This window comes from Acomys russatus, chromosome 4 (genome assembly GCF_903995435.1).
Source record: "Acomys russatus chromosome 4, mAcoRus1.1, whole genome shotgun sequence".
In the NCBI taxonomy this organism is placed as follows: domain Eukaryota; kingdom Metazoa; phylum Chordata; class Mammalia; order Rodentia; family Muridae; genus Acomys; species Acomys russatus.
The window spans coordinates 64,952,744-64,972,132 of record NC_067140.1 but is presented as its reverse complement, the minus strand read 5'-3'; the positions used below and the strand labels follow the sequence as shown (position 1 = coordinate 64,972,132).

The window sequence follows — 19,389 nt, the reverse complement described above, 5'->3', positions numbered from 1 at the left end:
TTAAGATGATTGGAAAAAGAAATACACATAGATAACAAAATTGCATTTTATTGACCCATAAAGAAATTGTCACATTTCTATGAAAATGGAAGTTACTAGTAATCATTATGTAAAGAGGAATAAGACAGACTCAGGAAGACAAACAGCATGTTTTCTCTCATATACAAATTTAGATCTAAAAGTGTGTGTGTGTGTGTGTGTGAGAGAGAGAGAGAGAGAGAGAGAGAGAGAACTAGAAAGGACAGCATGAAGAGGAGGAAGAAAGAAAAAGAAGCTAATGAACATAATATATATATATATATATACACACACATATAAAACTTTTAATTTACCTATCCTAGCAGATACTTTACTGCGATTTTAACTTTAATGTCCATGAAATAATACCAAAAACCATTTTTATTTCATTTAAAGAATTAAAACTTGTTACTTTTAAAATTACATGTGAGGTTTTCTGCATGTGAGTGCCAGTGCTCACAGAAGACCGAAAAGGGTGACACAGATCCCCCGGAGATGGCGTTACAGGCAGTTAAGAGCTGTCTGACATGATGCTGAGAAATGAGCTTGAGCTTGCATTCTCTGTAAGCATGGTATGCACAAGTCTTACCTGGTGAGAGCTCTCTCCAATCCCTTAAGGGTTTATTTTTTAATTATGTATATCTGTGTTGGGGTATGTGCACTTGAGTGCAGTTGCCCATAGAGCCCAGAAGAGGGTGCCAGAGCCCCCTGGAGCTGGAGTTACAGGTTGTGTGTGGCTGGGAACCAAACTTGGGACCTCTTCCCGAGCAGCTGAGCCGTGGCTTTAGCCCCTCATCTGCTTACATATCCCAGCTGTACATCTTCCCTTCTGTGTTTGCTTACTTGCCAGGCTGTTTGGTTTATCCAATATCTTTGCAAATTTCCTCTTAATCTGTACCTTTACTCCTTATGCATTTAACAATGTCTTTTATAAACCAGAATTCTTCTGATGAACCAACTTCACAATAATCTTTTGTCTTTTTTTGGTGTTGTACCTAAAATTGTTTTTGCCTAACTGATGACCACAAAACTTTCATCAGAGGTGGTAGTGCACACCTTTGGTCCTGGCTCTAAGGAGGCAGAAGCAGAGGATCTCTGTGAGTTGGAGGCCAGCCTGGTCTACATTTTGAGCTCCAGGACAGGCAAAACAAAAACAAAAACAAAACCCAAATTTCTCTTGTGTTTCCTCCCAGGAATTTTGCGGTTTCACATGCTCGCATTCTGATCTCGAATCTATTTTGAGTGCACATGCTAATGTGATGAGAGATGTAGGTGTTTTCACTTTTTAAATATGGACTCCCTTAAATGTGAAAGGAGAATCATTCTTTCTCGACCAAGTTGCTTCGGTACCTTTGTCAAAATCAATAGATTACATGCATGGGTCTCTGGAGCTTCTATTCCAAGTGTCTGCATTAACACAGACAGCTGCCAGCCTTCAACATTGTGGCTTTACAGCAAGTCTTACATCTCATCCTGTAAGCCCTCCACACTTTTCCCCCTCTCTTTTAGAGATGTTTAATAGAGAGTCTTTGCTTGCCCTTGTGAACTTGAGAATGTGCTGAGTAATTTCCACTTGGGAAAAAAGGTCAGGGGTCACATCACCTCAGTAGATCAAAGCTGGGACAAACACCATCTATTCCAATCTAAGAACTGGAAATTCAAACACACACACACACAGAGAAGTGTGCACACCAATGCATAGGAAACACCAAGTGCTGGAACACTTGGCTGTTTATGTGCAAAAGTAAATGTGGGACTGTATTAAGAAAAAAAATCATCTGGTGTGGTGGTGCATGCCTTTAATCCCAGCACTCGGGAGGCAGAGGCAGGTGGATCACTGTGAGTTCGAGGCCAGCCTGGTCTACAAAATGAGTCCAGGACAGCCAAGGCTATAGAGAGAAACCCTGTCTCGAAAAACCAAAAAAAAAAAAAAAAAAAAAAAAAAAAAAAAAAGAAGAAGAATAAAGAAAAAGAATAAAAAAAGAAAAAAAAATCAACCAAAAGTCTAATTCTTTAGCTTATCAATGATCTACGAAAAAGAAAAACCAACCAACAAGCACCACCAGCAAAACAGAGGGACCTGAGTCTTTGAGATCTTGGTTTACAGATTTCTAGATATAAAACTGGAAGCATGTACATAAAAGGACAAAATAAACTTCTCTTCAGAGAACTCTATTAAACAGAGAAAGAAGAGCAGCCGGAGACGGGGAAATACTTTTTAATGAAGGTGTTATTCAGGTTGTTAGCCATCATCCTCTGCAAGCACGTCAGACTTACTGGAATTACAGAATCACATCTCCCTTTACACTTAAATCATGTGCAATATAAAATAAACACGTTTACCCAAATGGACATTTGCTGGAGCACATAGCCTGGTACACATTACAAAAGCATACAAGTGATTACTTTACAGACATATCCACAGATACAGTCACAGCTTGTCACTACTATTATTTGTCTTGTTGACTTCTGGATTGTTGCAAACATTTTAAAATTTTTGTACTTTTATGATCACTACGCATATTGCTACCATGCAATCTTTTGCTCAGGAAGGTAAAAAGAGATGCTTTTGAATAATTAAAATGTAATCACCAGGGGCTGGAGAAATGGATCAGTGGTTAAGAGCACTGACTGCTCTTCCAGAGGATCCGGGTTCAATTCCCAGCATCCACATGGCAGCTCACAAATGTCTGTAACTTCAAGATTTGAAATCCTCACACAGACATGCATGCAAGCAAAACACAGCTGCACATTAAATAGAAAATAAATTATAAAAAATATATAATCACCAACACCCATTTTCCCATTAATAAGAAATAGCGGCTGGTAAGATGGCTCAGCAGGCAGAAGCACGTGTGACTAAGCTTGATGTTATGGTTAGATTCCTATTGCTGTGATGAAACACCGTAACTAAAGCAACTTGGGGGAGGGGACAATTTATTTGGCTTAAATGATACAGACCATCATTAGGAAAAGCCAAGGCTTTTCTCTCATTTCCAATTAGGACATAGTATATTGCAACAACTTTAGAAAATATCCTCTCACGGTTAAATATACACCTGCTATTACTAGGCATTAGTCCAAGAGAAATGGAATCCTGTGTCCACACAAAGACCAAGGCAAGAATATCCAATATTCTTTCTTTTTAGTTTTGTCCTCCCGCCCCACCCCCACCCCCAGTCATGTGAATTCAACTTAGAACCTGACACCACTAGGCAAATGCTGCATGACTAAGTCACATCACCAGCCTTTTCATTTCAGGTTGTTTTGTTGTCGTTTTGTTATTGTTGTTGTTTTGAGACAGACTTTTTCTATGTAGCTCTGGATATCCTGGAATTTGCTTTGTAGACCAGGCTGGCCTTGAGCTCATGGAGAGCCACCTGCCTCTGCCTCTCTGTAGCTGGAATTAAAGGCATTGTGCCACCACATTTGGCCTTATTTCAAGTTTTGAAACAAGTTCTCAGTAAGTTGTCCAGACTGGCCTCAAACTCACTATGTGGCCCACACATGCCTTGAACTTTGATCCTCCTGCCTCTGCCTCCCATATAGCTGGAATTATAGGTGTGTACCACCGTGCCAAGCACAGTGACTTTATATTACTTCTAATAGTTAAGATAGAGTTCCCTCAGGTTTCTTACTGGCCACTCTGGAGGCCAGAAGATGCTAGAATCAATTGTACTCAGGCTGTTGAGAAGAAAGAGACCCGAGGCTTAGAATGGTCTACCCAGATGTCTGTCATTAACCTGTTTAACCTAACAGTGTTAAGTTTGCAAACGTTGAGAAATGTAATGAGGTGGCAACGCTAATTCACAAGCTAAGACACCCGAAGAAAAGATCAAGAAGAGATTTTTTTTTTTAACTCAACGTTGTCTTGGGGAGAAGTCTATGGCTATGTGCACAGTTGTTAACCTTCACTTTAGTGGCCACCCGGTGCTCTGTCCCTTCTGTGTACCCTTGCTTCCTCAGAGTTCTTTGGTTCTAGTATCACATTAGAAGTGCAATGTGTCCATCCAGGCTGGCAGGGGACTCTGAGGAGGAGTGGCTTAGGGAAGAAATGAAGCCAGTGGCTGAGTCTCTGACCCTCTCCGGGAGGAACATCCTGCTGGTAACGCAGAAGCTCCATCTGCAGCCCGAGCATCGTCGCCACTGGGAGGAGCTAGTGGCCACCGCTCAGCAGATCCTGGTGGACACCACGAAGGTGAGCGCCCCCCCCCCCCCCCCCCCGCCGAGCTGCCTGGCTGCTTGGTCACTGCTGGAGAGCACGCATGGGCGCGTAGTTCCCACAGCAACTCGCTACATGGCTTAATTGTGAAACCTGACGGGGGGGCGGGGCTTGTCGGAATCCCAGACACAGATTCGTTATCAATTTAATCCAGGCTTAGCTGGAAGCTGTAATCGGAACCGGTTTGATCCCTCGGTTTCCAAATAATCTGTTTTGTTTTGTTTTTATCCAGACCCACATTTCTTGTTAACATACAATTTAAATTTATTTTGGATATTTTGTTGTTGTTGTTGTTTTTAATTTTATGTGAGTTTTTATGTATTTGCCTGAATGTCTATGCACCACATCTGTAAAATGCCAGAGTAGGCCAGAAGGGGGCATAAGATTCTCCCCTTGTGGATGCTGGGAATCCAACCCAAGTCCTGTGCTCTTAACCGCTGATCTGTATCTCAAGCCCCAGGCACAACTTTTAGATTTGGGTACTGCTCTTGGTTCAAACACATACTCATGAAAGATTTTTGCCCCTGTTCGTTGTATAACTTCTGTAGTGTGATTTATTGATGAGTATTTTCTTTCACAGGCCTTGTTAAAGAGTAGTTGCCATGGGGTTGGGAGGGCTAGAGGCTTGGGCACTGGATGGTGGTGAATGAAAGGGAGAGAAAGGCTTTGTTTGCTTTTTTGGCTTGGCCAGTCTCAGGGTTAAGGAGTGGGGTGGACCTGGCTGGGAGAGGCGGAGTCAGGCGAGAAGAGCTGTCTCTGAGAAGCTTCCAGAACACCCTGCAGCCCATCATACGTATCTAAATAATAATCCGTTCTTGAACAGTCCGTGTTAGACCCTACATTAAATATGGAGTGAAGGCAGAGAAATTATGTGAATTCAGACCTCTGCTTTGCAAAGAAATGCACACACCCGCAAACCTCCAAGACAGGAGAGTGGGTTCTCAGCTCCAGCCACCCAGACTGGTGCCTCTATTTGGCTACATTCGGGATATCTGAAAATATGTCTCCTAGGCTTAAGCTACATGGCTCCAAAAAATGTTCAGTCATCTTCAAGTCTCTTTCCTGTGATGACCCCATCAGGTCTTGATCCTTGATGACGCTGCAATGGTGAGGAAGACTGTGCCAGCGGCCTGTTGGTGTCTGACATGCCTGGATGCCCTGGAGACTGGGGAGGACGCCACCTCGCTGCGCGCTTCACTCGCTGATCTGGCGGCTGCCCTGCTGCGACTGGGCGGCCTGACGGCGCGCTGGGCCCGGGATGAGCGCCTGGGCCGAGCTCGCCACCGGCTAGGGTGCTGCGTCCCCGAGCTGCTAGCGGCCACCCGAGGCCACCTCCGGCACCCGGGCGATCCACAGCTGGTGGCCTCGCGGCGCCGCGTCTTCGCTCTGACCAGGCAGAGCCTCAGAGAGCTGTTGGATGGGTTACAGCCTGGCGTAGTTGCAGGGCCAAGCGCGCGCTCTCAGAATGGCGCTTTGGCGCGTCGTCTGTGGAAGCTGCGACAGGTCCTGGAGGAGTCCCGGCACACCCACCTGCGTTGTGGGCTGCTGGATGCACCACTAGCTGCCGTGGTGTGGGACTGCCTGCGCCTAGCCGCCTGTTCCACGCCACGGGAAAGGATGCACCTGGTGTCTCGCTGCCGCCAACTGCTGCACCTCCGACCCAGGGTGCACCTGCCTCCCCAGACCAGACCAGAAACGGAATGTGAGGCTCTGTGGGCCGCGACTGATGCGCTCTTTCGGGGAGTCCGCGCTGGGTTACTCAGTCAGATTCTGGACACGTTCACAGACACTCAAAGTCCTCTCCAGAGGCTGGTCCAGGCCGCCTTGGAGACTTCCATCATCAGGTCCCGGTGTGACAGCGAAGCCTTGACAGAAACGCTCCAGCTTCGTCTTGATGCCTTCCACAACCAAGCCAAGCAGATGATTCGAGTGGCACACTTGGTTTGGGTCTGCTGCCCAGAGCAGCAAACTGGCAGAGACGTGGAGGCAGCAGTGGCAGGTCTTTGGAGGCTTATGGTCAAAGCGAAAGAACTCTTTTCACAAAGTCCCCAAACGCGTGGCCTAGACTTGAGCCCTGTCACCCTTCAGGCCCTGCTTGAGGCCTGGGCCAGGGAATCCGAACACCTTTTGGCGTGCTTTGATGCCGTTCTCAATATTCCTGAATTCCTGAGTTTGTCCATTCAGGAAATGACTAAACACTTGGACTTGTACACAAGAGCTCCGAGGAGCGGAGCGTCTAGAGAATTTTCCAGGTCTGTGGCATTCTTACGCGGAAGAGCCACACACATAGTGCAGGTGATGAGCAGATATGTGCGTCAAGACTCAGATCCTATTTTCCGGAACGGGATGAGAGTCGTGGTCCAGCAGCTGGCACAGTCTTCCTTGGCCTTGGGTGCAGCCGCTGAAGGCAGCAGAGATGGAGACAACGCCCTAGACACAGATGCCTTTTTAACTATGGCAAAACATCTCATCTATTCAGCTCAGCGGGTCCATGAGGGGCTGGATGGGGCCAACCACCCAGACATCCTCAGCCCGCTTCGAGCCCAAGTCCAAAGGTCTGACATCACCAAAGGATGGTCTTATTTCATTCTCCCCAACCCCCAGCATCCCATAGCTCCTGAAATGAACTATCAGCAGGTACCTGGGTTAGGAGAAAGTGGTCCAAACCCCTCTTTCCTACCAATAGAACAACTTTCCTACACAACGGTCCCTGACACGTACATACAGGGGTGGGGAGCTCCACTCCTTGCTGACAGCAAAGTCATCACTCCTTTGGAGAACCAGGATCACCAGGCATCACCATGCATCAACATGTCAGAGCAGGATTCTACTGTGGATGGAATCCAAGAGACAAAGTCTGGGGAAGAACGTTTGGGGCCAGGGAAGATGACAAAACTACAAGAATCCCCAACACCGGCACCTTCGATTAGAGATCCAGCCCAGGAGAAAGTCCATGGTGCAAATACTAGAAACAGCAGACTTCTGGGAGTGGCTTTTCAGCAATCTGGGAGGACCAGGGAAGCCGGGCAGGGGTTGGGAGCCAGAGCTGGTGATTGGTACTTTCTGTGTCAGCAACTATTTTGCCATAACCTGATGGCTGAATTACCAGGGAGCATGGCAGCATTTGCAGAGCTTCAGCAGGATTTGGCCTCATTGGTTAAAGTAGCAGCTAAAAGTGGCCCTGGAAATTTGGATGAGAAGAGCCCGGCAGTGCTTTTAGAGCTCCAAGATAGATTGGAAAAGACAGAGCTCCATGCTAAACAGCTGTTGGACCAAGTTCTGTGCTCCAATGGTCTCCGAGCCCTCACACTGAGGGAAGAGAATATTGATAATGGGTGTCTTCTATGGGCAGCAGCTGTCCAAGACCTGATGCAGTGTATGGAGAGACTGAGCAGGAAACAGGGCCTATTCCTACTGCCCCTGCGACAGGCAGTGAAGAACCAGCAGGGGTTGCGGGAAGGGTTAGATCAGGCAGCACATGTTTCTCAAAGGCTACAAGAGGCTGCTGGGCTGTCTGTTGTTCTGTGTGGGGATGAGCAAGTAAAGGGTGAGGTGTCTTTTCTGTGTGGGGAAGTTCATGTTCTCACAGATGCCTTGCTGGACGTGGCACACATCTTGGTCTCCTCTCCCAAGCCATGCCCCAGCCTCTCTACTCGTTTTGAGCTTCTCTGCTTAGAGCTCAGCCTTCAAGCCAAGGCCCTGACTGACTACATGAGCAGCATCAACTCGGCCTATGAGCATGCGTTCCAAGAAGCTGTTGGCAAGAGCTCCCAGACCAGGCTGGAAAGCATGCTGTCTGCTATCCAGGCTGTGCAGGGACTCATAGCAGAAGGTCATGAGGCTGGACCCTTCCGGGGAGACCTTCTTGTGTCTCTAGAGAACATCCTCAGGCTTACCAAGGAGGTGGCCAAGAAGGTCCCTGTGCCCCAGGAGGAACAGGAGCTGCACATGCTGGGCTGGCTTCAGCGGGAATGGGCAGCTAAGGTCCACCATACAGTGACTCAGCTCCAGGCCAGGGAAGGTGGTCACACGGAGGCTTGGAGAGTCCTGGTCCAATGCCTGAAGCCCAGGGAGGAGCCAGCAAAGGCCCTAGAAGAGGATCCTGTCCAGCCCCAGCCCCACCGTAAAGATGGTGCAGCAGGAACCACTTCTGAAGACAGTGTGGATTCTCAGGGTACTGTTCCCAAAGGTACACCAGAAAGCTCAGTGGAGACCTGTGCTGATGAGGTAGCCACCACCAGGACCACCCCAGCAGACAGGAGCACGGTAGGCTACTTGGCATCTTGCATCTACCTCCAACTGGATCTGTTTACTAGTAACTGAAGACCCCAGCACATTCCAGGGACTTGATGCCCATGTGTATAACTCACACAGGGCAGGCAGCATGAGCAGCCTATGAAAGCTTAAGCTTGGGGATCAGACACCCTGGCCCACAACTCCCTCCACCACGCCCTTACCAAAACCACAGAGAAGTCTCAGCACCATTTCAACTCCAGCGTTCTAGTCCTAGAGAGGGACAATGACGTGTCCATGTGTGGCTGACCTTAGGTACTCTGTAGGGTCTTCTTTTCCTCACCTTTTATCCCCCCTGCCTCACCCCCTATCATCATAGATTGGAGAGAAAGAAAGATATAGGGGAAAGAGAAAGAGATCCTTGAATCTAATTTCTTCTTGTTTCTTCTTTGCTTGCAGCTCGTCTTTGCTACTTTGTGGGTTCTTCTTTTTCCCACCCTTTGTGCCCCGATTTCACCCCAGCACTAGATAAGAGAGAAAGAGAGAGGGAGAGAGAGAGAGAGAGAGAGAGAGAGAGATCTGAATCTAATTTCTATCTTCTTGGTTTTTTTTTTTTTGAGAATGACTACTAGCAAACCTCATCCAACCCCCCTGAATGACCAACAACCATCAAATGTTACTGGGGAATCCAGCATTTATATACCTCTCTGAAAAGTTCCCAAAATTCCAAGCATCACACAATCACAGAAACTACCTGCCGCTGGCAGAACCACGCCTCTGCTAGAGCACTACACAAATCACAGTCAGCTGCTGCAGACAGTCTGAAGCAGGCTCATATCCCCACACCTGGGATCAAAACACAAACATATTCTTAAAATATTTCTGTGTTTTTTTAAAAAAGCCAAAATTCCAGAATTGTCACTATATCCACACAAAAATATTTCCTGACCTTTAGCATCTAATCTGTGCCTGTGCTTTTCCTTGGCTTTTGTGGAGTTTTTCCTCATTACTTTAACTGAACTTTGCTATGCCTGGCAGTACTCAGTACTGTGTACTCGGGCTGTGTATCCACTTTGACCTGTGCAGCTGTCACCTCCCTGCTCAAGTGACAAGAATACAACTAAAATCACTGTAGCAGGGGAGAAGGGGGCTAATGAGAAAGAGGATAGGCCTGTTGCGCCCCTCCCCTACACACCTGCTTCCTTCTAGGACATTAAGGATCTGAAAGATTTGGTTTACTTCTACTGACCATAACCAAAGTCATGGGAAAAGGTACAGCTTAGCAGGGCTATAGTAGTTTCCATGTAGATACACTTCATCCAGTGTTTACTGCTCTAGAGGAGGTGGGACTTGAAAGAGTGGAGCCTAAAACTGAGGCAGACTAAAGTCTCACGCGATTGCCAACAATTCATATTCCAAGGGTTAAGAAAGGTCACATGAGCAAAGTTCTCATGAGTTCAGAATGAATTCTATCACAAGAACAAGCTGCACATGGCAAAGACATGTTTTTCCATAGAGGCATACAAACAGATAACAGTAGCCAGTTGTAATGAATAATCCAAAGTAAACTCGTATCCACTGAGGACAAGAAAGTGCATTCCAAGAACAATTCTGTGTTTTTGAAGACGCCAAGGTCACAAGACTTGGGGTTTTCTCACAAGCACTGAGAATTCTCCTTGAATGACTTCATTCTTGAGCCGTGTTACAACAATCCAGGATTTGATAGAAGAGCTGCCTCGTACTGTATATCCTCCTGGTGACCTATGTACGGCTGTGCAGAATCTTCCAAAGCTCTATAGGGCTTTTCCCAAGAGAAGACTGATCACACCACACCATGTCTTTACCCCTGCCCTTATTAGACTTTCTTTTCTTCTCATCAAAATGTCATTTCCACAAAAGGAGAACCTGTGACCAAAATACAGGACCCAATTACAGGTCCTGTCTCAAAAAACAAAGTAGGCAGCTCCTGGGGAACACCGGCCTCCACATGTGTGTGAACACCGTTTTACACACACACACACACACACACACACACACACACACACGCAATTAACATCCTCACTGCAGTTGTTCTAAACCTCTAACCAGTGTCTTCTTTCAGCACCAGAGTGGCAGCCCCTCTCTGCCTCCTGCTCAGATGGATCAGCCTGAGCCAGAGGATGGCAGGACAGACAGTGAGAACAGAATCGCCCAGATCACACAAGAGATGGCCAACGAGGTGCTCCTGATGGCTCAGAGCTTGAGGAAGAGAGGGCGAGTCCTGGTACTTGGTCTTGAGCAGGTCACGGGGGATGGGTGATTGGGCAGCACTCGGGAAAACGGTGCCTTGACATCCCTACACAGCATTGGACACACTCAAGATTCAATAAGTACCCCAGCTCTGTAAAATTTACCTCACCCCTTTCTTCCCCTCTTTTTGGCTTGGCTACTACAATTTTATCAATTATATCAGGAAAGAAAATTTTGCCAAATCTGGAATGTAGTAAAATCAAGGAGTTACTCATCCCCCAGAATAATGAGTTCAGACTGTTCTACCTTTTTAGATTATTTAAACTTTTTTGGGGGGGACACTGTCTCAGTACATAACCCTGGCAGGCCTTTAACTCAGTAGCCTTCTGCCTTAGCCCCAGTGTTGAGATTACAGATCCATGTCTAATATATCTTGCTGCTTTTTAAAAACCCTAGAGAGGGCTGGGGCCTCCTGAAAGCTGGCCCACTGTGGCTGGCGCAGCCTGGAGGGGAGAGCCTATTTCCCACTAGCCTCTAGAGGCTGACTTCCACTCTGAGTCTCCCCACACTGTGCACTCACTCCTCTTCTTGGTTAGACTGAGGCAAATATTGTTTTCTATCAGCACACCAATATAGAAAAAATATAAAGGAACTCCCATTTGCTTTGTGTATAGACTGAAAGGAAGACACAAAATGGCAGGTAGAAAACTTCCACTGTGGATCTACTGGGTACCGATGGCTCCAAAACCCAAGACTGAGCCACAAGAGGCCTGGGATTCTCTACTGGGGGCAGACAGAGGGTCCAGGAGAAAAGGAAAGGGCACTCCATGATGATATGACTATAGGGACAAACCCAGAGCCTCCCTCACACCAAGACTCAAGCCCTTGAGGGTCCCTCCTCCCAGCTCCCAAAACCAGTGAACATCTGGCTGAAACCAATGATCTCCAAAGTCACCAAAGTAGATATGGCTTTCCAGAATGTATTTTCAAATCAGGTATTCTGATTTAAATAGAACTCGGGTATCTGCGGTGGTGTGTGGCTATGGACCTAGCAATTCACAGACTCGGCACCCCTTGTGTTCCTGGAAAGAAGTACATTTTTTTTTTTTAAAGAAGTGCATTCTAAGAGTGAAGCTTGTTTCTGGTAGGAAGTGGATATACGCATTCTCCTCTGAGTCCCCCCGATCCCATATCCTGATCTTAATGCCAACCCGGCTTTTTAAAGTATTGTGCTTTTAAGTAAAACAGAAAAAAGACAAAAATGTCTTGTCAGGACTGGGGTCATTTGGAAGAGTCCTTGCCTAGTGTGCACAAGGTCCTGGGACTGAAACCCAAGCACCACACAAACCAAGTGCAGTGGTGTGTGCCTGTAATGCCAGCACTCAGGAATCCAAAGCCACCCTCAGCTACCATACACACATACACTCACAGCAAGCCTGGGACACACAGCCTACGAAGCTAGGTTGCGGGGCATCCGAAGCCCTCCACAAGGGCGGGGATTGTTCCTTCATCAATCAGGTTCTTTCTAACCCAAGAGGAAACCCTGAGAGTTGGCTCAGGAGATGGTGGTTTGAGCTAAAATGAAGTACGTTGAGCCAAAAATGTTTGGGGCGAGCATTAAAATGTGTCCCTGATGTCTCAGGGGGAGTCTGTGCAGGCAGGAAATTTGTGTTTCCCTCCTTCTAATGTTTTCACTTCTGATGTAGACAAAGGATCAGCTCATTGCCTCTGCCAGAAAAATCTCAGCTTCTGGAAAAAACCTTACCAGGCTCATTTGCACCATTGCGAAGAACTGCATAGACGAGAGATGCTCCCAGGAGCTTCTGTGTATGGTGGAGCGGATCCAAACCATGAGCAGCCAGCTCAGCATCATCTCCAGGTAGGAGGCAGCATGGGGGGAAAAGACTAAGTTTTTATGAGGCCCAGTGGGGATAGAAATCACTTGAATATGTTTAATGATTTATGCTCCTAGTGTTTACTAGTGCCCCTCCCCATTCAGAACTCTGGCCCTTACTCCAGTGGGCACTGCTATGCTCACAACACTTCAGGGGTAGCTAGCCTTCTCCACACGTGACTGACATAATTTCTTCATAACCATGTTTGGATTTTGTGAATCAGCCCTCTGTTTTTATATTAATCACATGCCTTTTAAAACATGGTGCACAGTGACATTTTGGACATGCAATGACAGCATAGCCATCTTAGTTTGTGAAAGTATACTCTGTGATACTTACACAAAGACAAAAATCACCTGACGCCACAGTTCTCAGATAGATCCTTGTCACTGATTCCTGGCTACATCAATAGGCAGTTATTGGGCTGGGCATGGGGGCACATGCCTGCAATCTCAGCACTTGTGGGCAGAGATAGGAGGATCATGAGTTCAAGTCTATCTCAGGCTACAACACAAGACTGTATCCCAATAGACAAACAACAACAGTGAGTGAAAACAGAAAAAAAAAAAAAAACCACCAGCAGGGAGCCTGTGCTATGGTCAGTCCATTTATAAACTGGAGTGGCAGTGCACACCCACAATTCCAGCATTTAAGAGGTAGAGGCACAAGTTCAAGGCCATCCTTGGCTACATTATGAGTCTGAGGTCAGGTTGGGCTATATGAAACTCTGTCTCACAACACTGCCCCACACGAGATTAAGCCACTTAGTGTCCCTCAATTCTGGAGTTGAGTGATCCTTATTGATCACCTCCCCAGGCCAGCTTTTCTGTTGATATAAATTACACAACCCCATAATAAAATTATAATTGCTTTAGTTCAACCTGAGTGCATCAGAACCTGCAGTGGCACACTGACCAATAACAAACACCCAGTGCTAACAGTCTTATATATGGAAAGGCGTGATCGGTGCAACTACTGTCGATTGTGAGTGAAAGGTCTCAAGTATGGTAGAGGACACCGAGACAGGCAAGGTTCCTTGAGGCTGCAAGAGTTATTTAATGCTATGGACAGACAGAGAGACAGCCTCCTATCTGAAGAGAGGAATCTGAGCCCAAACAGCAGGAAGTGGGAGTCTCTTCTTATATCTTCTGAAAGCGAGGGAGGTCTTACAGCATCTGGCAGCCAACCTGGTTCCCAGGCAGAGGCAGGAGAGGATGTGTGGTACCAATATACCCCTCTCTCTAGTGAGAGATCCCAGACCCCAGCACCAGAAGTCTTAACAAAGGACGCACACATCTGCTAGATTCTTTCATTACATTCTCATAGGTGAAAAATAAAATTAACACTGCTCAAGCCAATGTGCAATATTTTTACTTATTTGTTTCTTTTTTAGTGTATTTACACACACATGTCCATGCCAGGAAACACATGCGGAAGTCGGAGAACAACTTGTAGGATGGCTCAGGGGTTAAGAGGTGGCTGCTCTTCCAGACGCTCTAGCTGTGATTCCCAGCACCCACATGGTGACTCACAAGTATAACTCCAGTTCCAGGTGACTGGCACCTTCTTTTGACCTTCACTGACACAGGGTACACATGTGGCATATGTGTACACATGCTGACAAATCCCTATACATTTTAAAAATAATGTAAGACTTGTCAACTGCTCTCCAGGAAATATTTCAGATGCACAGTCATCTCAAGATTAGCTCCTGATATTTTCTTTCTATTTAAGACATGGACATAAAAATGACCACCACAAACAAAGTAGTTTTATACTCAAAATGAACCCCCCCTAGACACAAGAGGCATGGTACCAAGCAGGGAGGGACACACACACACACACACACACACACACACACACACACACACACTCACCTGTGTCAAATGGTAGAAGGTTCTAGGGGGAAACAGGCAAAAGTGTTCACCAAGGGTCTCATGGGAATGAATCATAAGTCCAAATGAGCAGGCAAAGTAAGTGTTGGGTTGACTATTTTGAATATGGAAGGTGCATTTGCTCTTCTGGGAATTGGTGTGACCTAGAAAAGGCGGTCACTCCAGTGTCAGGCAAGTCCTGAACACAGCTCTGTACAGAATTTATTCTCTTTCATGTTTTGATGGCAGTTGAAATCCATTCTGTCACCTCTCTTCAGTTCTATTAGCAATATACTCTTTTTTGTTTTTGCTATAGTTGCTGTATGACTCCTATTTTCTTGGCATTAAAATAAGGTTTTTATTTAAAAACACTAAATTAAGCCCTTGGAATAGTCTTCTTCTGAACCAATGGGGAGATAGCTCAGTTGGGAAGGTGCTTGCCGCACGTGTGCATGGGAAGCACCCATCTAAGAACTAGGTGTTGTGGTACGTACTTTTAATCCCAGGTGAAGGAGGTAGAGACGAGCTTCTCCAGGGCTTGTGGCTCTGGCCAGACCTGTAAGCTCCAGGCTCAGCGGGAGATGCTGTCTCAAAAAAGAAAGAAAGAAAGAAGAAAGGGGAAAAGGCAATTGAGGAAAACACTGTGCATTAGTCTCTGGCACACAAAGCAGCTCAGCTTTCAGTACTTATTGTGAATGCCTCCTAACCTGGGGTAAAGACTTTTTTCTTTCCGACCACTCCCAGTGTAAAGGCCTCCCTTGAGAGAAGCAAGTCCTCTGAAGAGCTCCTTGTGGACAATGCACAGCAGCTCCTCCAGGCTGTCTCCAAGACCGTGAGGGCTGCAGAAGCAGCCTGTCTTCGGGTGAGTGCCACAAGGATCTGCCAAGTGGTGGGCTGTCACAAGGATACCCTCTTAGCTATTCAACTTGGTCCCTTCCCTAAACAAGTCCCTTTCCTTCCTGTTTTAATTGCATGATTTCTATTAACCTGGCTTTAATTTTACCACTTCTTCAGCCATATGCCATCTGCAGATGAGCCTACCACAGTATTCTGTACACCTTTTGCTATGTTTCCTTCTGTTTCCAGTATTTCCCTTTATTTGTTTAGTTAGCTGAATAAAGTTTTTGGTTTTGAGGTAAGTTATTGATAGCACGTGATGGCTTCAAAGCCAGTGTGTAGCTAGCTCAGTCTGACCTTTAACTCATGATTTTTGCCTCAGCCTCCCAAGGGCTGAGATTATAAGTATACATGACCATGCTTGGATCTGTTTACTTTTTTTCCTCTTTTGTAAGATTTACCATTTACCTGTGCATTTTACCCACATTTCAATTAAGTCATGAAGATATTAATAATAGTTTTTTGGTTTTTTTTTTACTTTCATTTCAGATAACATAGCTAAGATCTGACTGGTTGACCTGGGGGATTTGGCTTTTGTCTTGTTTCTTGACAATGAATTGGGAGTGTTTTGTTTGTATGTCTCATAACTTTCCCTTGGGAACCTGACATTACATGTAGATTTCTAGGTGCCAAGTAAATCATATTTACATATATTTATGTTTTCCAGGCACCTAATGTGGGAGGTGAGACAGTCTTGTCAGGCATTGACATGAGCTGGGGTTGTACTGTTGCAGTCACTGTGATGGCATCAGGCTTGCTAGCCGTAACTTGTTTAGTTTACTGTCCTTTGCTTGGTGGCTGAAGGCTTTTTATCATTAAAAAGACAGGTGTGGCAGTGACTCATGCCTATGTGACAGGGGTTGCTCCCTTCCGCAAAGCCTGTATCTCAGATGTTCTCAGGGACCTACCCTAACCCGAGCCTTTTCAGGAGCGTGAGGGAGGTCTTAGGAGACTGAGCGCACATGGGCCTTTCTTGTGGATGGGTGCTGGACTCACACTCACCTACATTTACTCTACTACTGCGCTCTGTCCATGCCCTGTAGGGCTCTTATTCACAGACCTCTTACTCACTTACACGGCTGTCCTGTCTTCCTCGCCTGCTGTGTATCATGTAAACCAGGGCTAGTCCCATCTCTCCTCAGAGATGTCTGTTTTCCAATACATCTGAGGCTGGAAAACTTCAAACTCAGCTCTCCAATCAACTTTTTAAAAAAGCATAATTTTGTGTATTGCCTGACTTTGTCTTGTTGGGGTGAAAACAACACTTTTTCTGGCTTCCTAAACCTTAAAATGACAGTGGCAAATGGACACTGTTTGCATGCCTAAAAGAATACCTCCCCTGGGTGTAATACTAGGTGGAGTGAGATTTTTTGGTTTCCTCAAGAAACACAAATATTATAAGAATAGGTTTCTGTTTTAATCCCAGGTGTGGATATGGGGCTGCTCTAGACTGTCCACAGCAGCTGACTATGATCTGCCTCGTGCTCTGGCAGGGGCCTGATTTGCCAGCTGCAGATAGTTTCTCTAAGTTTGTGATGTCTGGGGTTCTGGGGACTCTTCAAGGGGTATGTAATGCTAGGGCCCCGAGTTGGGACGGGGGTCGGGGTGGGGCTGTTGGTTGTTGCTGGTTGATTGCTGTTGACCGAGGTTTGTCAAGCGGTGACGTTTCCTCTGTTCTTTGTGTGCAAGACACAAACAGAAGAAGAATTCGGATACGGAGGGAAAAATTATTTTTAATGCATGTGGGCATTTTGGCCTGCGCATGTCTGTGTACCACATGTATGCCTGGTGCCCAAGAAGCCAGAAGAGAAGACTAGATCCCCTGGGACAGGACTCAGAGGTGTCTGTGAGTTGCTACATGGGCGCTGGGTCCTCAAGAAGAGCAGCCAATGTTCTTAACTGCTGAGAGACCTTAAAAGAATTGGTTATGTCTTCAGAGCATTCGCCGGGATAAATACAAAGACCTTTGTCCTACTTTTCATCTCCTGGCAGGGTGGGTGGTGTCCAGTTGCCTTCAAACATAGTAGTTACATGGTGTAAAATGAGAGCTATGATACCAGAAAGGCAGCCTCAACACTCTAGGAGGAACTCCAGGAAAGCAAGCTCCAACCCGGTGACCCCAGAAGCGTGTGGCAGTGTCCCCAGTATTGAACTTGAGTGTCCTTTCACTCCTGCAGGGTTTAAGATGGCCCTCCTCAGACCCAGAGGAGCTGGAGGTTGCTGCCTTCTGCACACAGTGGAAGAGGAAACTACTGCAACACCGACTTCAAGAAGTTACCAATGTAGACTGTGATGAGCTGGGCTTACGAAAAACAAGCACGAGGAGCCTCCCAGCATTGGCGCCGCTGGAGCACGACCTTTGAAAGCTGAGGAACACCCGTCAAGTCGGCGTGCAGTGGCCGGGACGTTGCAGCGTGTGTAGCATGCCCCATGGGCTGGATCTGAAATACAGGTATGTGTGGCCAGGGTCTGCGCTTTACAGAGCTTCCCTGACAGCATTCCTGGCTAAGGAGGTGGGCACTGATGGAAATCTAACAGGGAATGCTCCTGTCTGTGTGCGGTACAGACAGAGGGATTTTTTAAAAAGAGCAGCAGACTGAAAATGAATGTGAAGATGCTTTGAAGAGGACCACGCCCCTTTGTTGGTTGCATGTTTCTTGCTTGTCCTGCCAATCTTTTCGCCGTTATGCTCATTCTGTTTTTTAAGCTACTTTATTAATTCACATATCATATCATTCGTACATTTAAAGTGTATGCCTTGATGGTTTTGAATGCTCACAGGGTTATGCGAGCATCAGCACAGTCAGTGCTGAAGTAGTTTAGTCATCCCCAGGGAAAGCGCTCTTGTGGCCTTCTCCCCTCTCCCTAGCCGGTAGCTGCTAATTACATTCTGTGTTTTTAAAATAGGTTTGCCTAGACTAGACACTTCCTATAAAAAGGATAATGAAGTAGTTGTGTGTGTGTGCATGTGTGCACGCGTGTGCATGTGCGTGCATGTGTGTCTGTGTCTGGATGCCTTATACTGCTTAGCATAGCTTTGGAAAGTACGTATGTACTGGTACTCTATTTCTTCCTGCCTAATACTTTCAACAGTATGGACATTCCACACCTTACTTATCTATTCACCAATGGCTACACATTTGGGTTCTTCCCAGTTTTGACAATTCTGAATAAAACTGCTATGAACATAAGTTATTGAGCTTATTGGAATGATGCTGTAGACAATACTTCCACATTATTCTTTTTATCTAGTCAAATACATATTTATGTCACATATTTCAGCTCCTATATAATTTGTGCCCTGGTTTTCTCCCATATTAGTATGGCTAGTGGTTCATTAATTTTATTAAACTTCTCAAACAACCCTATTTTGGTTTCTTATATTTTCTTGTATTGTTTTTATTTCCTACCTTACTTGTGGCCATTTAAGGCAGAAACAAGCCCTGTTACTTCATTTGACCAGAGCAGAAAGTTCTGTTGGGTGGCTTAAAGCGTAGGTGACGTGAGTGCAGAGCTGAGGCTGAGCAAAGCAGAACGCCTGAAGAACGTTCTTACAGAAAGGAGGAACCAGACTAAGATCAAATAGTGGAAGACTGAACAGACTCATTACTCTAACATAAAAACAATAAAGATGACAACATGGCTCCCAAAAACCGATACAGGCTGCTGCCATGCTCTTGGCTGCCTGCCAGAATTACACAGAGAGGGACACAGAGAAACCAAGCTAGAATTGGGTGTGAAGCTTCCTGCTAGCTAGAATTCATGATGCCTGACGGTGCTAAGCACGCTGTGAGAGAAGAAAAGCCATCAACAATCACACCCACCTGAAGATCCCATGTGCTTCAGCACTGATCACTAGCGAGGTTTCCCTACTGGTACAAAAGCGACACAAATGTCCAGGGAGTTACCAATCATTTCCAGAGTGGGTTTGAGAACTAACTGTCCCACAAGACAGAATATCAGCCTGGTTTGTAGAACTGGTCAAAACCTTCTGTTTAAGCGGGTCACAACTCCTACAAGG

At 46.1% G+C, this 19,389-nt stretch overlaps 1 protein-coding gene across 1 annotated transcript; it reads left to right on the top strand.

The window, feature by feature from the left end:
* Window positions 1-4,018: 4,018 nt before the first annotated feature.
* LOC127188180 (uncharacterized) lies at window positions 4,019-17,755 on the top strand. Its single transcript, XM_051144599.1, has 6 exons — window positions 4,019-4,216; window positions 5,321-8,506; window positions 10,575-10,736; window positions 12,409-12,581; window positions 15,216-15,333; window positions 17,546-17,755. The coding sequence occupies exons 1-6, from the start codon at window positions 4,019-4,021 to the stop codon at window positions 17,729-17,731; spliced, it is 4,023 nt and encodes a 1,340-aa protein (XP_051000556.1). The 3' UTR covers window positions 17,732-17,755.
* The last annotated feature ends 1,634 nt before the right edge of the window (window positions 17,756-19,389 follow it).

Coding starts and splice junctions, on each gene's coding strand:
- LOC127188180 (XM_051144599.1), top strand. CDS start 4,019: ATGTGTCCATCCAGGCTGGCAGGGGACTCTGAGGAGGAGTGGCTTAGG. Junction 4,217..5,320: donor TCCTGGTGGACACCACGAAG/GTGAGCGCCCCC, acceptor TGACCCCATCAG/GTCTTGATCCTTGATGACGC. Junction 15,334..17,545: donor CAGAAGCAGCCTGTCTTCGG/GTGAGTGCCACA, acceptor TCACTCCTGCAG/GGTTTAAGATGGCCCTCCTC.